The 17,907-nt window shown below is 38.4% G+C and overlaps 1 protein-coding gene across 1 annotated transcript; it reads right to left on the bottom strand.

Moving 5' to 3' along the window:
- Positions 1–293: 293 nt before the first annotated feature.
- Positions 294–16,943, bottom strand: RSPH3 (radial spoke head 3). Its single transcript, XM_069488270.1, has 8 exons — positions 16,301–16,943; positions 12,814–12,901; positions 8,359–8,500; positions 6,990–7,135; positions 5,066–5,269; positions 3,005–3,167; positions 1,060–1,146; positions 294–609 (listed from the first exon to the last, which is right to left on the bottom strand). The coding sequence occupies exons 1-8, from the start codon at positions 16,771–16,773 to the stop codon at positions 335–337; spliced, it is 1,578 nt and encodes a 525-aa protein (XP_069344371.1). The 5' UTR covers positions 16,774–16,943; the 3' UTR covers positions 294–334.
- Between the last annotated feature and the right edge of the window lie 964 nt (positions 16,944–17,907).

The following is a 17,907-nucleotide window of genomic DNA, read 5'->3' on the forward strand; positions in this document are numbered from 1 at the left end:
ATATATTTGCTAGATACATATAGTGGTAATTGGAAGATAGTAATTAAGTAAAATTCTCATTAGAATTATAATATGGCCTTTGAATATATTAAATGAATTAAATTTTTTTGTTTTATTTTATCACATTTAATTTGCCCAGTCCATCAGACAAAAAGACATGTTGACTAAATATGACATAATTTCTATAGCCTGAGGAGACTCATGCATCATTACCTGATCGTGTGCATTGTTGATTCAGCTGTTGATTAGTTTCATGACTCCGATGCTGCTCATTGGCTTCCTGACTCCGAAGCTCCCCTCTGTTGTTATAATTCTTCCTTCCCTAAGGATTTCCTTATTGCTGTTCTTCACTTTGTCCTAAGAGCTCTCCTTCTTCCATATACTTCCTTTCTTGGGATGGCTCTCCATCATATGACATTCTTTGGTCATCTCTGTCTAAAAGAGGCCTCTGTGTGTGGGACAGGCTTTGCTTTTGGAAGCCATAACCGACTGGTGGGTCTCTCATTGCTCCAGGACCACCATGCTCATCCTCAGGTCTCAGAGACTGATGTTTGTTCTCCTTATTCTCATACATACTCAGTCTCTTTTCAACCACTTCACGAATCAACACTGAAAAGTTATATGTTCAGAAATCACTATGATTTTCATATTTTAGGATATTTTAGTAGTTATGATGCTGGCCTTACAGATGAGTATAAAACATTCACTAAGCCTCATCCCTTTCCTATATCATAACCTTTTATGAAAGTCAGCATAATTTCTTTTTTTTTGACCCCCCCAGCACACTTAATTTCTACACCACTTAATGCACTGAATATGAATTATATTCTCTGCCTGTTTTAACAGAATATCATTTATAAAATAATGATGAAAGATATTAATACAGATCAAATTATAGAAGAGCTAAAAATAATATTGAGGATAAAAATTTGCAGCTTTGTTAATATAACCGATATATTGAAAATTTAAGCACTAAAACCATAAAATTAGTATCTCTTCAATTTGTTCTTTCTACTGAAAATTTTAGCGATGGCTTTTAAATAAAATAAGAGAACTTACTGTCAAGCACTGTTCTTCCCACCATGCTGTATTCCATGGTTTTTTCAACTTCATCCATTAGCCATGGTAGGAATCCTATCTCAATATCTATAATTAAAATAATTCCATTAAGTGATTTTTATAAATCACTAGAGACAGGAAGAATATGGTTTTCTCCTAATGTAACAGATTCATCAACATTGGTTTCTTAACATGAAATGTTAAATAAACTCATAGAATGTAACTTTTGCCATGTTCTCTATATATGTTTCGGTTAGTTTCTTTCCATGGCAGAAGTGGTATTTTAAAAACTATGAGCACTTCGTTGGAGTCAAGGCATGTGGAGCTGACTTCAGAGGTGAAATCTGGGGCGGATCAAGGAGGAGGGGAAGCATGTGGATCTGGGAGAATGCCAATCCAAATGCAATGCAAATCTGGGACTGAGCAACGCCAGTCAAAAGAATGCCCCCTCCTGAAGCCCAGGGCCTAATGGAAGCTGATCAGACTCAGAGGATACAAGTCAGAGGCATCCGAGGAGGGAGCCATCTAGAAATGGGTCAAAAACTAGGTATTCCCATTAGTAGTAAGTTTATTCAGACTGAAGTGGAAACCTGTGTAAGCATTTAAAAAATATGGTCCATTATAATATATATTTTAAAGTTTCAAAATAGTTTTTTGGGGGGCAGGCATCTAATTTTATTTTTCAATAGGATAACAATACACAGTGTGATAGGATATAATATTGCGCCTATAAGTAATTTTAGTCTCAGGCATGAATTTCACTTGCAAGGTTTTAAATTGATCTAAAACTGACTTTTTTGGCAATCCATGATAGAAAAAAAGGTTACTGCTCTCTGTGACTAACAGTAAGAGGCCTAGCCAGGACCCAAGAAGGCAGGATGATAGCACAGAATGAACACTGGACTTGGAGTCAGAGTTCCAAGTTGGTTTGAGACCTAAACACTTCCACTGACTGAGGGTTTGAGAGCAAGGCATTTAACTTCTCTGAGCTTCAGCTTCTACTTCTGAAAAATGGAAATTATATCTGTCCCATCTTCCTCACAGGGTTACTGGGAGGATCAAATGACATCACATATGAAAAAACACTATGTAAATTGGAAAGTGCTATATAAATGTAAACTAATAATACCTGTCTGTGATCTGACCTCTACGTATTGAATTGAATATGTAATCAGTGAAAATTAACATTACTAACATTAATAAAACACTATTGGCCAATGAAATTAGTAAAATACTATTAGCCTACACACAAAGCACTGTAGATGTAAGTGCTTTGCAACCTGTGGAAGGAGGGTGGCAGTGGGGACGCATGGCCCCTCCCTCCCACTGGCAGACCACCTAGGGGTGGGCTTTGAGGGATGAGGACAGACAGCTATGAGGCCATGGGTTCCATGAAGGCAGAGATCATCCTTCTTTATCTCCAGCACGGAACCCTGCCTGAGACGGGGTGAGTGCCTAGTTAAATGAATCAATGACCTCAATAGCTGCCTCCAAAGGGTTTTTGATTGGAATAGGAAGTCAGCTGAGAAAAAGTTAGTAACTATTTTTACATACATACTGCTTTATAGTTTATAAAAAGTTATATATACTTTGACTTAACTCCTAAATACTCCTCATTTCACTCATGATGAAACTAGAAGTTAAAGACAGTTAATGATGAAGCTGGGACCCTAACTCAAGTTTTTGATGTCAAGCACGTATTTCTTTCTACTATTCAATGTTGCTTCTCAGTAAAGAAATGCCAATATCGTAAACTCAGTATCTGTATAATATAACAACTTATTAGCAACAGAACTTGCTTAAAACAATTATAATTTAACAAGTTTTTTACTTGTTTCAGAGCTAGAAAGTTCCAACTCAAAAAAAAAAATTGGCATGAGATAAATTTAACCATTAAGAGGATGCTTATTAAAGCAGAGTTAATCTTACAAAAATATCCACAAACCTCTTTCAATGGGATCATAAAAGTAGCCACTATCCCTGAGACTGCTAAAAACAGATGGGAGAAGGTCAGCCAGGTAACGCTGCGCAAACGCACGGGCGGCGATTTTTTGTGATGTCTCCTTATGCTTGTTCATTATTTCCCACTGCTGCTGCTTCCGACGCTCCTGCCAAGGATAACATAGGCGGTTTGTAGCTCGTATGCCCTCCCCAAATACCCAATCTAGTGAAGTAAATAAGTGGGCTCCTGCCAAGGATAACATAGGTGGTTTGTAGCTCGTATGCCCTCCCCAAATACCCAATCTAGTGAAGTAAATAAGTGGGAGAATTTGGACTTATCAGAAAATGGAGAGCAAGGTGTCTACCCATCAAAGGTTCATATTTTTCAAGATTCTATTAAACTTCAACAACTAGTGGGTACGGAATTCAAAAAGGTATAAAAGATGGAGCTTAAGGTAAAATTCATCTCCTGATGCATTTTCTAGTAAAATAATTTCAAGATATACATGTGCGATTATATGGATGATATAAAGATAACAGTTATATGTATCTTAATCATTATCATAAAATATTACTGATAAGAGAATTATAATTGTTTAGAAATCTTCAATGAAAGAACTTGGGCCAATGAATGAACTCATTTGTAATAATTCTTTGAATTCATAAAGCTGACATGATTCTGAAGATTATGAAATTCTCTTATTTTTTGCTGTTGTTTCCTTTAGACCACGTATATCTATAAAGCTAATGAACCCCCTACTCTCATGTGGAAGTGGGAGCATTAATATATTTTCTAATTAAATCTATTTTCAAAGTTTAAGCAAATATAAATCTACATAGTTTGCATTCATTTTCCCATATTTTTCCTAATAGTAAGAAAACAAATATTTTTGATAAAGATTGTACAGATCATTTCAACAAAGTTTGTTTTTTTTTCAGTATTTTATATTTGTAAACAATGTCTTGCATTTGTACAATCCTTACGGTAAGACCTATTATGCTCTTTATACAATTAATTAGTTATTCATTTTGGAGGAAAACTTAAAGTCCATTTGATTAGGTATTGACTAGAATTTCCCAACTACTAAGCTATTCTTTATAGTAAGTTAGGGCCTTTGGGAAATTATTTTAATTGCTTTAGGTATTCAGGCACTACTTTATAATTCGTTCATTCAGTAAACAACAAAGGGTGACAGTTACTGGCAGAACCAGAAAGAGTCTTAAAGATTACTGTGTCTAGAGTTTCCTAACTGCAGGCTGTTGGCATATTTTTAAAAACTGAATTATAGAACTTCTCTTGTTGAAGATTTTAAAACCCTACAATCTGAAAAATACTCTATAAGGACCCAGGTAGTTCTGGTGTATCCCTAATGGTATAGACAAGGGCTTGGCCACTGAGGAAAAGACCCAGAATTCTATCCAGAATTCTTATCCCCAATCTCTTCCCAATACACTCCACTTTTTCTGTCCTTCCATCTTTATGCCACTAACCTATGGCAAATCAATGTATGCATTTCTTTCTGTAGGACTGCTGATATTTAAGAGTGCCTTCCAATTGGGACACAAGTAATTTAGGAACTTTCATTACATTTAGGAACTTTTAGAAACTCAATTTAGGTACATTTATGTAAGCTGAATCTAAAAAATGTAATTCAATCCATGAAAGATCTATGATCTATAGGAGAGACCAGGCTGGGTGCGGTGGCTTGTGCCTGTAATTCTAGCACTTTGGGAGGCTGAGGCAGGAGGATTGCTTGAGGTCAGGAGTTCAAGACCAGCCTGAACAAGAGCAAGACTCTGTCTTTATAAAAAACAGAAAAATTGGCCAGCTGTGGTGTGGCGGCTCTCGCCTATAGTCCTAGCTGCTCAGGAGGCTGAGGCAGGAGGATTGCTTGAGCCCAGGAGTTAGAGGTTGCAGACCTGAGCAACAAATACCATAACACTATAGCTCTTTTTCTAACATATTCCCAAAGATCTTTAGTTTTATGATATACCATATGTAATTTTGAACATAATATATTAAGTAACCAAAAGAATGTCTAAGAAAGAAAACAGAATTCTATACTTTTTCTTCTCGGTGTCTCCTTTCTTGCTCTTCAAGCCGTTGAACTTCAGCAAGTTCAATATTCCGAATTTCTTCATACGCATACTGCATGGCCTGCAGGTTGGCCAACTCTTCTTCTTCCATTACTTCCAGAAGAGACTGCTCAATTGTCTTTCCCACCAAAACCTCTAACATTGGTTTAACTTCAAGATCAAAGTCAAAGAGCTTAAACACACAAAATAAAGCAAACAAATTTTAATCAAGAATCAAATACTCAGGCCGGGCGCGGTGGCTCACGCCTGTAATCCTAGCACTCTGGGAGGCCGAGGCGGGTGGATCGCTCGAGGTCAGGAGTTCGAGACCAGCCTGAGCAAGAGCGAGACCCCGTCTCTACTAAAAATAGAAAGACATTATATGGACAACTAAAAATCTATACAGAAAAAATTAGCCGGGCATAGTGGCGCATGCCTGTAGTCCCAGCTACTCGGGAGGCTGAGGCAGTAGGATCGCTTAAGCCCAGGAGTTTGAGGTTGCTGTGAGCTAAGCTGACGCCACGGCACTCACTCTAGCCTGGGCAACAAAGTGAGACTCTGTCTCAACAAAAAAAAAAAAAAAAAAAAAAAAAAGAATCAAATACTCAACAAAAAATATAAAGAAGAATAACAGTAACAGAATATTATTTATTAAGTGTCTTCTGTGTGCCAGACACTGTGCTGGTGCTTTATTTGTGGTTCCTAATCCTCAAAATGAACAGCCTTTTGTTTACAGGCAAATATCTATTAAGTCAACATTATGAAAAAAATCTATGCATTCATCAAAATGAACCCTGATACTCAACAATTTTAAGCTCAAACTCAGAAACCCATGGAAAACATCCCTGTCCTTCTTATTCTCTGCTTTTTCTGCTTGATTTTTACTGGCTGTTTTGTAACAACAGTGTGATGAACTAAGGAACAAGAATAATGGATATTTTGGTGATTCATCTTTAGGATTTACAGACAAATAAACCCTTTTATGTAGTTTCTGAAGACTTATTTCTCAATTTCATTGATAGTTCTTTCAAGTTCCTTCAAGTCTTAAATCTCATTTAGGTCATTATGCATGTAATCATTGCCTTCTCTTCTTCAATTTCATAAACTGGCCTATTTATGCATTCCACATTGATATGAAGATATAATTATTTTAAGATTTTTTGGGGGCCAGGTGTGGTGGTTCATGCTTGTAATCCTAGCACTCTGGGAGGCCAAGGCAGGAGGATTGCTTGAGGTCGGGAGTTTGAGACCAGCCTGAGCAAGAGCGAGACCTCATCTCTACTAAAAAAAATAAAGTAAAAATAAAATTAGATGAGCAATTAAAAATAGAAAAAAAATTAGCCAGGCTTAGTGGCACATGCCTGTAGTCTCAGCTACTCGGGAGGCTGAGGCAGGAAGATCGCTTGAGCCCAGGAGTTTGAGGTTGCTGTGAGCTAGGCTGATGCCACGGCACTCTAGTAGCCTGGACAACAGAGTGAGACTGTCTCAAAAGAAGAAAAAAAAAAAAAAAAAAAAGAAAGAAAGTTTTTTTAACAGGTAGAGTAAGTATCTTTATAAAAGTTATGTAATCCACAAGCAACTAATAGTAGAATCTCCTATACGAGGGATGTTAATATTTCCTTATTTGGTACAAATCTACCTTATGTATATACATTGAGTATGTAAACAAAATTCAAATGTGTAAATGTTTAAAACAGAATGACTTTGTTTCTAATCAGCAATCAGAACATGGTATTTAACAAGATTTCTGAGTACTACAGGATAAAACCATTACAGATAATATCTGGAAAGAAATCCAAGAAGTAGAATGTTTCTGACTGTGAAGCAGTTCTGACTTGTAGTAAGCTTTACCTCAACCTAACTTTACCTCATTTATAAAGATAATAGAGGAAAGCCCACAGAATGTTCTGTACCTCTCCTTCTAGTATTTCAGTGTCCACATCTTTGCCAGTTTTGGCAGGAATAAAGAGAGGTGTTGATGGTCTGTCCAAAAATGCATCTGTTTGGCATTCCATATCAACTTCTACTATGCGGTCAGCAATTTCTTCAAGGTATAATTCTAAAAAGAATATCATATACGTTGAGTTTAAATTTCTGGTCTATTTCAAGCATATATGTGTATTTGAAATTTTAGCTTCTTTAAAAGAGAGTTAAATGGATCAGAAAATAAGTCAGAATGAAAGTGCTCAATGTGGAGTTCAAATGACATAATTGAACTATTAATAAATGTTTTTATATATTTGGAAGACCATAAGTCAGTCAAACTGGAACATTAACTGGGTATCTAGAAAGCACTGAGGTTTGCATTTGAAAATGGAACTAAAGAAGAACATGAGACATAGATGTGTATAAGATGCAAAGTGTAATAGTGGATGAAAAGTTAATAATACATACATACATACATATATATATATATATATATAAAACTGAGTCCTAAGATAGCATATGTATAAAGATTTGAAAATTCCTGGATATTTTAAAAAATCATGTTCCAAGTCACCATGCATGTTCCCACTACCCTATAGATTATAAACAGCTGTATGAAAACAAATTTCATGTTAGGAATGATTGATATGAGGCAGGGGCAATGTGGTATCATGCAAAGAACATGAGCAATGGAGTCAGCTGTTGAACACAGGACCTGGCAAGTTACGTCCTCTCTGGGCCTCAGTTTCTTCATCTGTAAAAGGAATCATAACTATCTGTCACATGGGATCTCTGTAATAATAAAGGAGATGCTAAGGTAAAGGACTTGGTGAAGTCTCTGAGGAAATACTGGTAAAGAACCAGGTATAGTCCCTGAAGAAATATTCAACAAAAGGTGGCTGCTATTATATCACTTAACATTCTGGTGGTGTACACAATCACTCAACCTTAGCTCTCACAGAATTACAACTGTACTGGCTAATGATAGACATACACTTATTCTGGATTTGGCCCAAAGTTACAGGGAAAGAACATGGAATGATTCTCTTCCCTTGCCTTTACTACCCAGAAATAATGAGGAATAATCCCAGTTTGAGAATAGAGTATGTGAAAAGGACTAAGAGCGAATGAGTTTGGTCACAAAATTATGTTTTTTAAACCCTATCTCAAACTTCCAGCCATATCCAATATAATAATAATACATACACTGTACTTGTTTAATGAATGGACTTCCCTATCACGTGATTAGGGAAGTAGTGGATAGCACAGGAGATGCATATGTCACACAAAGGCCAAATAAAAATGAACTGACATAGTAAACAAAGGAGCCACAATGCCAAAGGCATGGTCACACACCTGTTTGTACATCCACATGCTTTCTGCCTTCCACGGGTTCGGGTGTTCGTGGTCGGAGCTGCTCTTGGGCTCGTTTTCTGGCAAGAGCCCTCCTCTTAGCCTGCTGCTGTCTCTGAAGCTCTAGAGGATCAGGCTGTCCAGGCTAATAGGGACAGAAAAGGCTTCTAGAATTTATAAAATATTTCTCAAAGCATACAGGAGCTGCCATTCCAAAAGTAATTCCTGGGTAGTCCTAAAGCATCTGTTATAATGATGCTTCACAATTATCAGTGACTTGATTAGTAAAATTTTCTTGGAACTTTGTCAGGTAGTTACAAAGGTATCTGACAAAGCATAAAAGTAACTTCAAAGTATGGCTATTGACTGGAATAAATGGGTGCAGAGTCCTATCTAATAAATGGTTTTTCCTCATTTAAGCATTTTTATCATGAATTCCTCTGGTGCCTAGTAAAAACTGACATAACCATTCACTTACAATAAACTTTACTTAATGTGTAGTTAAGAAATTGAAAAGCTTTAGAATTTGTTAAATTTGAATTTCATTTGGATAGAATTTCCTGGAAAAATATATTAGCTCACAAAGAAAACATCCTCAGTCCAAATGAAGCTTCTCCAAGTGCACAAAATAACTTGATTAAGGGATTAAAAACATAATTATTCATAGTTCTGAAATATTTAGAGGTCCTTGATGTGGTATCTGCATCTTATTTTACAGTCATTCTGTAGAGTTGGCCTTCCTTATCTCAAGGTAAATATGAAAAGAAAGGGGAAATATGAAAGTATTTTGTGAGAAAAACTTTAATATTTAAGATTAGAATTCTAAACGTTTCAACTGAAGTGACAATGTAACATAAAAGTTTTTTAAAAACAGAAGAGAGAATTGTTTATCGTTCTATATTATTTAAATACATATTCTTTTTGAGCTTGTGATGATACCGTACATGCTTTACACTGTCTTTCTAATTTAACACTATCATAAACTTTCCCTCATCTTGGCATCATATAGTGGAAATATGAGCATTGGCTCTGAAGCTCAAATTCCAACTTTTTAATTTATTAATCCTAGGATTAGTAAGGCTTGGACTAATAACCTAAGTTTTCAGATACTCAGTTTTCTCATCTGTATAATGAGAATATTAATAATATCTATCTAAGGTTTTGGTTGTAAGGAACAAATCAGATGGTAATGTAATGAGCTTAACACAATACCTGACAGAACAGCTCTTCTCCTCCATAGTTATCATATCGTTTTATTATAAAGTAATACAACCACATTACCAAAAAAGGAAAGAATTGCCTATAATTCCATTTAAAAAATCTAATTAGTAATATCATTTTGAGATCATTCAGTGAAGACTTTTTTACTTTGTGTATTTATTTTACACTATTACAGTATCATGCTTGATTTACTTCCATTTTCTTCATGGAACAGAATTATAAATGTCAGTTCTTGAAAGATTTGGGGTGTTAACATAAATGCAATTCTGATTTGGTATCTCCTTTGCCCAAGTTACAGAGCAGAGTTACAGGGCTGGGGACCGTAGTCCTGCCTCCCCACTTTGTCTCTGGTTGTTCTCAGGGATGTTTCTCCCTTCAGGTAATTGCCATGCTTCCCATGGGTTTAGGGAGGACAGGTCTTCTGCCAGGGAACTCAAGATGGTGAAGAAGCTGGTCATCTACCTCAATCTCACTTTTTCCAGTGTAGAAACCACGAGTCAATCTGCATGGTAGGTGCTGGACAGACGGGGTGGAGGGGCGTCATGGATATAAATTCTGATTCTCTTACTGTCTGCTTGGAGCTTTTTCACTTCTCTGTGGTCCTAGGAACTGTCTCCTCCTCATACTTGAGCTCTGGGATATTGTTGGTGATAATCTCCGCACTGCACATTGGTTGTTGGTTTTCTTTTTCTTTTTGTGGTCAGTAGACTGGATGGAAAGTGGTGCTGGTTTTCTATAGGGGAGAGTGAAGCCAGCCTGCTGCCATTTTGGAACCAGTAAAGAATAACCCGTTTCAGATGAGAAATCTATTGTCATTCAAATCATTGCTCTGCATTAGTTAATATGTCATTTCTTTTTGGCTGCTTTCAAAATGTTTTTTTAGTTTTCAAAAGTTTGATTTTGATGTGTCTTGGTGTGGATTTCTTTGGATTTATCCTTCTTGGAGTTCACTTAGCTTCTTGGATTTGTAGATCTTTTGCCAAATTTGTGGAATTTATAGGCACTACTTCTTCAAATATTTTTTCTATCTCACATTTTTTCTCCTCTCCTTCTGGAATTCCAATAACATGAATGCAGATTTTTTTATTGTTTCTCAGCTTTCTGAGGCTCTTTTCCTTTCTTTTGGCCTATTTTCTCTCTCCAGTTGTTCAGCTGTGTAATTTCCATTGATTTGTCTTATGAGTTCACTCATTGTTTCCTGTGTCATCTCCAATGTACTACTGAGTCCACCCAGTGAGTTTTTGATTCTGATTATTTTTTAGTTCTATAGCTTCCATGTGGTTCATTTTGGTATCTATTTCTTTGCTAAGATTTTCTATTTTTTTCATTTGTTTAAAGAGTGTTCATAATTCTTCATTTTTGATTGAAACATTTTGATTGCTGCTTTAAAATCCTTATCAGGCAATTCCCACATCTGAGTCACGTTGGCGTTGTCATCTCTTGATTGTTTTTTCTCATGCAAGTTGTGACTGTCCTGGTTCTCGTATCATAGGTGATTTTCGATTGTATCCTGGATATTGTGGGTATCATATTCTGAGACTTTGGATCCTACTTAAGCTTTCAGCAGGAAGACACCCCTTTTGTTTTAATGTATAAGTCTGAGTGGAGTTGGAAGTCAACTCCATGCTCAGTAAAGGCAGAGGACCAACTTGTACCACTTTATTGGGGCCAGGTGGGGGTGGCAGTTCAGCTCATTCCTAGGATCTGCTGACACTGGTATTGGAACGGGAATGAAGCACTGACTAGCACTGCCTCATACTACCTTGTTCCTCCTTGTTACTACCAGATAGGATTGAAAATTCAGCTCCCCTCTGGCTTTGCTCACACCACAACAGAAAAAGTGGGGCACTGACTTGTACCATCTCTTACTACCTCACTGCTGCTGGGTGGAGGTAGAAGTTCAGCTTTCTGTTCCACCCCTGTTGATACCACCTTGGTAGGGGAAGCAGGTCTTCATGCAGAAGATTCAAGACAGGGCAGAAGCACATACATTCTTAATAAATTTTCTAGATGATTCTGATTCATGGCCAGTTTTAGGAATCACTGCTTCAGGCTGTCTAACATTCCATATACAGACGTTCCCCGACTTATGATGGTTTGACTTCATGATGGTGCAAAAGCAATACCCATGCAGTAAAAACTCTACTTCAAGTACTCATATGACCATTCTGTTTTTCACTTTCAGTACAGAGTACAGCATTCAATAAATTACATGGGATAGTCAACATTTTACTATAAAATAGCCTTTGTGTTAGATGATTTTGCCCAACCATAGGCTAATGTAAGTGTTCTGAGCACGTTTAAAGTAGGCTAGGCTAAGCTATGATGTTTGGTAGGTTGGTGTACTAAATGCATTTTCAATTTACAGTATTTTCAACTTATAATGGGCTTACTGGGATGTAACCCCATTGTAAGTAGAGCAGCATCTGTATTATTACCACCTTGCATTCAGCACTTATATGTAATGTACTGTTTACGGATTCACTATATTTCATTTCTGTGCTAAGAAATCACCACCCTTAGTATCATAGCAGGTCTTACTCCTCTCTGTATCCTAGGTACCCAGCACAAGACCTAAAACTCAACAAATATTTGTTGAGTGAATTAAAAGAAGCATAATTCAGACTTTTTGATTAAATAATGATAACTGCATTAGAGTATGAGGTAATGTAAGCAAACCTAAAGGTATTAGGGCAGTGCTACTTAAAGTGTGGTCCTCAAACTGGTGCTGTCTGTGAACTGTTTGAGCTGGTCTGTAACAATTTAAGTATAGAAATTGAGAGTAAAACTTTAGAAACTTTTAGAGTAGCTTGCCAGAATTCTATTAAATCTAATGAAAATTTAGGGCTTGTAATTTTTTACTTACTATTTTTAATTGTGGATAAATACAAATAAAATTTACCACCTTAACCATTTTTAAGTGTACAATTCAGTGGCATTAAGTACATTCACATTGTTCTGTAACCATCACCACCATCTATCTCTAGAACTCTTCACCTTACAAAACCGAAACTCTGTACCCATTAAACAATAACTCCCTGTCCCTGGTTCCTCTCAACCCCTGGCAACCACCATTATGCTTATATTAATAATTTGTATGTCTTTTTTAAAATTTCATTTTTCTAGTAACTCATCTTTATTTTATGAATGTTTTAATCTGCAATGGATTAAAACAAACTGATCCTTCACCACAGATAATGTGAGCGCTAGGTGTTAGACTATTCAAATTGAACTTACCAGCTGCCCTGTCTGTAGTGCGTAAGTGTTGCCTCGGATCACCCTTCTGTCATACATTATGTTTCCATAACGTATAGGTTCTTCCTCTCTGTAAAACGGAAAATAGAGTGTTGGTATCTATGAAGTAAAATCATTTTTTTTTTTTTGTTTTGAGACAGTGTCTCGCTCTGTTGCCTGGGGTAGAGCACTGTGGCGTTAGTCTAGCTCACAGCAACCTCAAACTCCTGGGCTCAAGAAATCCTCCTGCCTCAGCCTCCTGAGTAGCTGAGTCTACAGGCCTGTGCCACCACGCCCGGCTACTTTTTTACTATATATATTTTTAGTTGTCCAGCTAATTTCTTTCTCTTTTTAGTAGAGATGGGGTCTCACTCTTGCTGAGGTTGGTCCCAACTCCTGACCTCAGGCGATCCTCCCACCTTGGCCTCCCAGAGTGCTAGGATTACAGGCGTGAGCCACCACTCCTGGCCAAACTCATTTTCAATAGGATTTAGACTAAGATGAAAATATTTCAAGAAAATATATTTCTGTTTTAACATGGTTCATAAAATAAGGAGATCAATGGCTACCATTTATGTAATGCTTACTATATGCCAGGTCATCCACATACATTATTTATTGCTCACAATAACCTTCAAGTTGGGAAGTCTGATTCCTACTATTTGATGGAACAGGAAATAGCCTCAAAGAAATCTGCCCAAAGTCACCTTGCTAGTAAGTGGCAGATCTGACTACTCAACAAATGTGAAAATGCCCCATCTGAAAATGTGAAAATGGCCTGCCCTAAAGGACTGCAAAAAGCTTGATTCAAAGATTGAAAAGTTACATTAATAAAAGAATCAGGCTTAAAAAAAATAAGTCAAATTTCTCATTGTTCTTTAAAACTAAGGGTATTTTTTAAAGTTATCATTTAAAATATTAACAAAATTTTAATTTCAGGGATCAGAATGATCAATAGTAAAAAATACAAATACACAGTTGATATTTTCATTCAAAGTTGTTTAAATGATATCCTATTTATAGCTATGAAGCCAAACATTGATCTCCACCAATAATAGCACTCTATCAGAAATGACTTCGAGTGGGGTCTAAGTTGCTTTTGTATCATACATTGAAGCCACTATTGAACATCCTGACATGTTTCACTGCTCATCTTAATTGACCTCTGGGCAGTGTTAAGCTCAGGTGGCCACTCCTTCACCGAAGCACTCTCTTTTCTAGGCCTTTGTGATACTACCATAGTCTTCTGATTATTTTTCTGTTACTTCTTTTTTTTTTTTTGAGACAGAGTCTCACTCTGTTGCCCAGGCTAGAGTGAGTGCCGTGGCGTTAGCCTAGCTCACAGCAACCTCAAACTCCTGAGCTCAAGCGATCCTCCTTGTCTCAGCCTCCCGAGTAGCTGGGACTACAGGCATGCACCACCATGCCCGGCTAATTTTTTTTCTATATATATTTTTAGCTGTCCATATAATTTCTTTCTATTTTTAGTAGAGATGGGGTCTCACTCTTGCTCAGGCTGTTCTCGAACTTCTGAGCTCAAACGATCCGCCCACCTCGGCCTCCCAGAGTGCTAGGATTACAGGCGTGAGCCACCGCGCCCGGCCTCTGTTACTTCTTTGGTGGCTCTTTTTTGGCCTTTGTTTGCAGTTCCTCCTGTCCTGGAAGATTTCCTCAGGGCTCAGCCTTCTTTTGTCCTTAGTTGGTCTCAATCATTTTCAAGGCTACAATTATGATCCATATGTCTAAAACCCACAATTTTATTTTTGGCTCAGAACTCTTCTTTCAATTCTAGGTATATCCAGTTGCCCAATGACATCTTATTGGATGTCTGGAAGGCAACCTCAAAATTGACTAATTATCACTCTGCCATTCCAACTCACTACTTCAGTGTTCCCTATTTCATTAAATAGTGCTACTAATCATGCAATTGGCTTAATCCAGAAACCTGAAAATCTTCCATGACTCTTTCTTCTTCCCTATCCCCATCCCCTACACCTAGCAAGTTATATTGATTTTATGCCCCCAAATCTTTCTTGCATCCATCCATTGCTCACTGATATCACTCTTTTACCTGGACTACTGAAAAAGTCTTTTAGTCTCTTAATTGTCTGGAACAACACTTTAATTGCAGCCAGTGATCTTTTACAATGGAAAAATCCAAACATAATACTTAAAGCCTCCAAGTGCTAATTAAAGTAATAACGAAGAAAAATTTTGGTTTGACACTATCTAAAACCAAAATAAAATCTAGAAAGAAAAAATCCAAAACACTTACTGTTGGTGAGGACATGGAAAAATAGTCTGGGAGGAAAGGTATATTGTTCCATTTGGATTAAAAATATACATGGCCTAGCAATTCTACTCTTGAAAATATGTCTCATAGAAATAAAAAGTCCAGGACACAAAGTTGTTTATTGAAACCTCTTTCACTTATAAGGATCCTCTTTGATTATATAGGGCCCACCTGGATAATCCAGGATAATCCCCCCATTTCAAAATCCTTAACCTCAACGTCCCTTTAAGCAAATAAGGTAATACATTCACAGGTTCTGGGAATTAGGGTGAAGACATCTTTAGGGAACCATTATTCTGCCTACTACAATGATTTTAAACCTCATTTGATCAGAGTCAAATAAAAGATACGTTCTAAGGTAATTTTTTTCATTCATTTGCATTAAAAATGTTATTTTATTAGAAGGGTTATACATCTTTTACCAAACGATTTGTAAAATAAGGATGTCATTATCACAATTTTCTGTGGGCACATGCCTAAAGGTGAATTTAATGGTGTTTATGATCACTTAACTACCAATAACTACAGAAAAGATGTATTACATTCTCTTGTTTGTAAATGAGACTAGTATTCAAATGTTCTACTTTAGTTTTAAGATTTATGATTCTACAAAAGGTGGAAGTTCTTCACTCACATTAGACTTGTGTTAAATTTCTAGGTCCTTCCAAATAAAATACAGATATTCCCATTTCCGTTTTGTGTAATTGACTTTGCATGCCTAAGTCTAGAACTTCACAGGGAGCCAGCTAAATTTCATCTTTTGGTTTCAGGCCACTTATATACCCAATCAAGATAACTTGGAACATTGACTCCCTTCAATCATACTAAGTTATCCATTCCAGCCATGTATCGCCTGAAAAACTGAAAGATTTATCCAGTTCAACATAACGTTTTGAACAAAATAAGGACTTTATAGGATAGAGACAGACTGACATAAAAGCCTATTTTTTGGATATGGTTATCTAGTCACTCATCAGCAAGTTTAGCTAACAGTAGTATGGTTTTGATAGCAACTCAATATTACCTAAAAGTTAACTAGGAGAGGTCACCCATGCCCCTTCTTGCTTTACTCCGCACCACAGGAGAGTTCTTTAGGGCAGAAATTTTATTTCGGCAGAGTGTAGACAAGGGAAAGCAGAATAGGCAGCTTTTGCCAAGGCGAGATGGGGCGCAAATGGGGCCGGTTTGGTTACTCACGGCTGCAAGAAGTTGTCCCGGTAACGGCGGCGCTGGCAGGGCAGTGCCCGGGGCCGGCTGGTGTAGGTGTAGGTATTTACGGCCCGAGAGGTGCGGTCGGTCAACACAGAGGCCATGTCCGGGGTCGGACTGCCTCGCCTTCGGTGGAGCTTGGTTTTGAAGCAGGTGGGCGCTAAAGTGTCGTAGGAACCGGAAAGATGTAAGTAGTGCCAAGGACATGGATTCCGCGACGCGCGGAGAGGCGGCAATAACAAAGGCGGGCCAGGGCAGGAGGTGGGAGCTACCCTCGGTTTGCTCCCGCGAGCACAGAGCCCGCCTGCTGCGCCGGCATCGGTTGCCCAGCAACCTAGGGTTCCGTTTGGGGGCGGGACCTCCAGGTAGTTCCGGTAGGCGGGTTTCCCGGGAAGGCCTGTGTCGCAGGGCACTTCCGGCTCTTGACTCCGCCCAGACGCCTCTCCCCTACAAGTGCGCATGCGTGATGGGAGGTCGGTAGGCGCTGCTGTCTTTGTGGAGCCCTGCGGGACAACGGCGGCTGACTCCAGTCCCCTTTGGAGTGTGGCTTTGCAGGGGTGGTGTCGGCGCCATTCTCGCAGGCTGTGCGAGAATGCTTTTCCAGGGCCGTGCTCCTGCTTTTCCAGGGCCGTCCTCGGCTGTTGCTCTTCCCGCCACTGCCGTCGCGCTCCTGGGCTGACCCTGGATGACACGCCCACGGTAGCCGGGCTCCTAGCTCTGTTACGTGGCAAAGGGCTTCCTGGTGTCTTGTGGCACCTCTACCTTTCCCGCCCCATGGGCGGGCCGACGCCGCCCTCCGCAACCTTGTCTGTGCGTTTTCCCGCCATCTCTGCTCACAGCTCTGTGATAGCACGTCAGAGGATCCTCGGGCGCGTGGAGCGGAAAGGGCTACTCCACAGACTTATAATTTGGGGAAAGGGGTGGGCAGTTTATTGAGTCTTTCAAAAAAAGAGTCCCAGGCGCTGAAGAATGACACATCGTGGAGTGCGTCTGTGCTTATAAGCGCAGATGCTTTGGTTGTAGTAGTAGCAGAAAAAATCTTGTAGTTTGTGTAAGTGAAGTGTATGTATCCTTTGTAATCAATTATTTGCTTTTGCAGTTACACTTTCAATTCAACTAAATGCTGTCTTTTTGTTTGTTTGTTTGTTTGTTTGAGACAGTCTCACTCTGTTGCCCAAGCTAGAGTGCTGTGGTGTCAGCCTAGCTCACAGCAACCTCAAACTCCTGGGTTCAAGCGATCCTCCTGCCTCAGCCTCCCAAGTAGCTGGGACTATAGGCACGCGCCACCTCCACGCCCGGCTAATTTTTTCTTTCTTTCTTTTTTTTTAGTAGAGACTGGGGTCTCTCTCATGCTAAGGTCTTGAACTCCTGACCTCAAGCGAGCCTCCAGCCTTGGCCTAAGAGTAATGCTGCCTTGATTTGAATCCAGGTTCTGCAAAGTGCTAGCCCTGTAACCTCAGGCAAAAATGTTTCTGTTCTTCATTTTCCTAATCTGCAAAATGAGAATAATAGAATTTATCTCTTAAGATTTGTTGTGTAGATTAAAAGTATTAATAAATATAAAGCACTTAGAACTATGCCCAGTAAATGTTAAG

This window comes from Eulemur rufifrons, chromosome 15 (assembly GCF_041146395.1).
Source record: "Eulemur rufifrons isolate Redbay chromosome 15, OSU_ERuf_1, whole genome shotgun sequence".
Taxonomy (NCBI): Eukaryota; Metazoa; Chordata; class Mammalia; order Primates; family Lemuridae; genus Eulemur; species Eulemur rufifrons.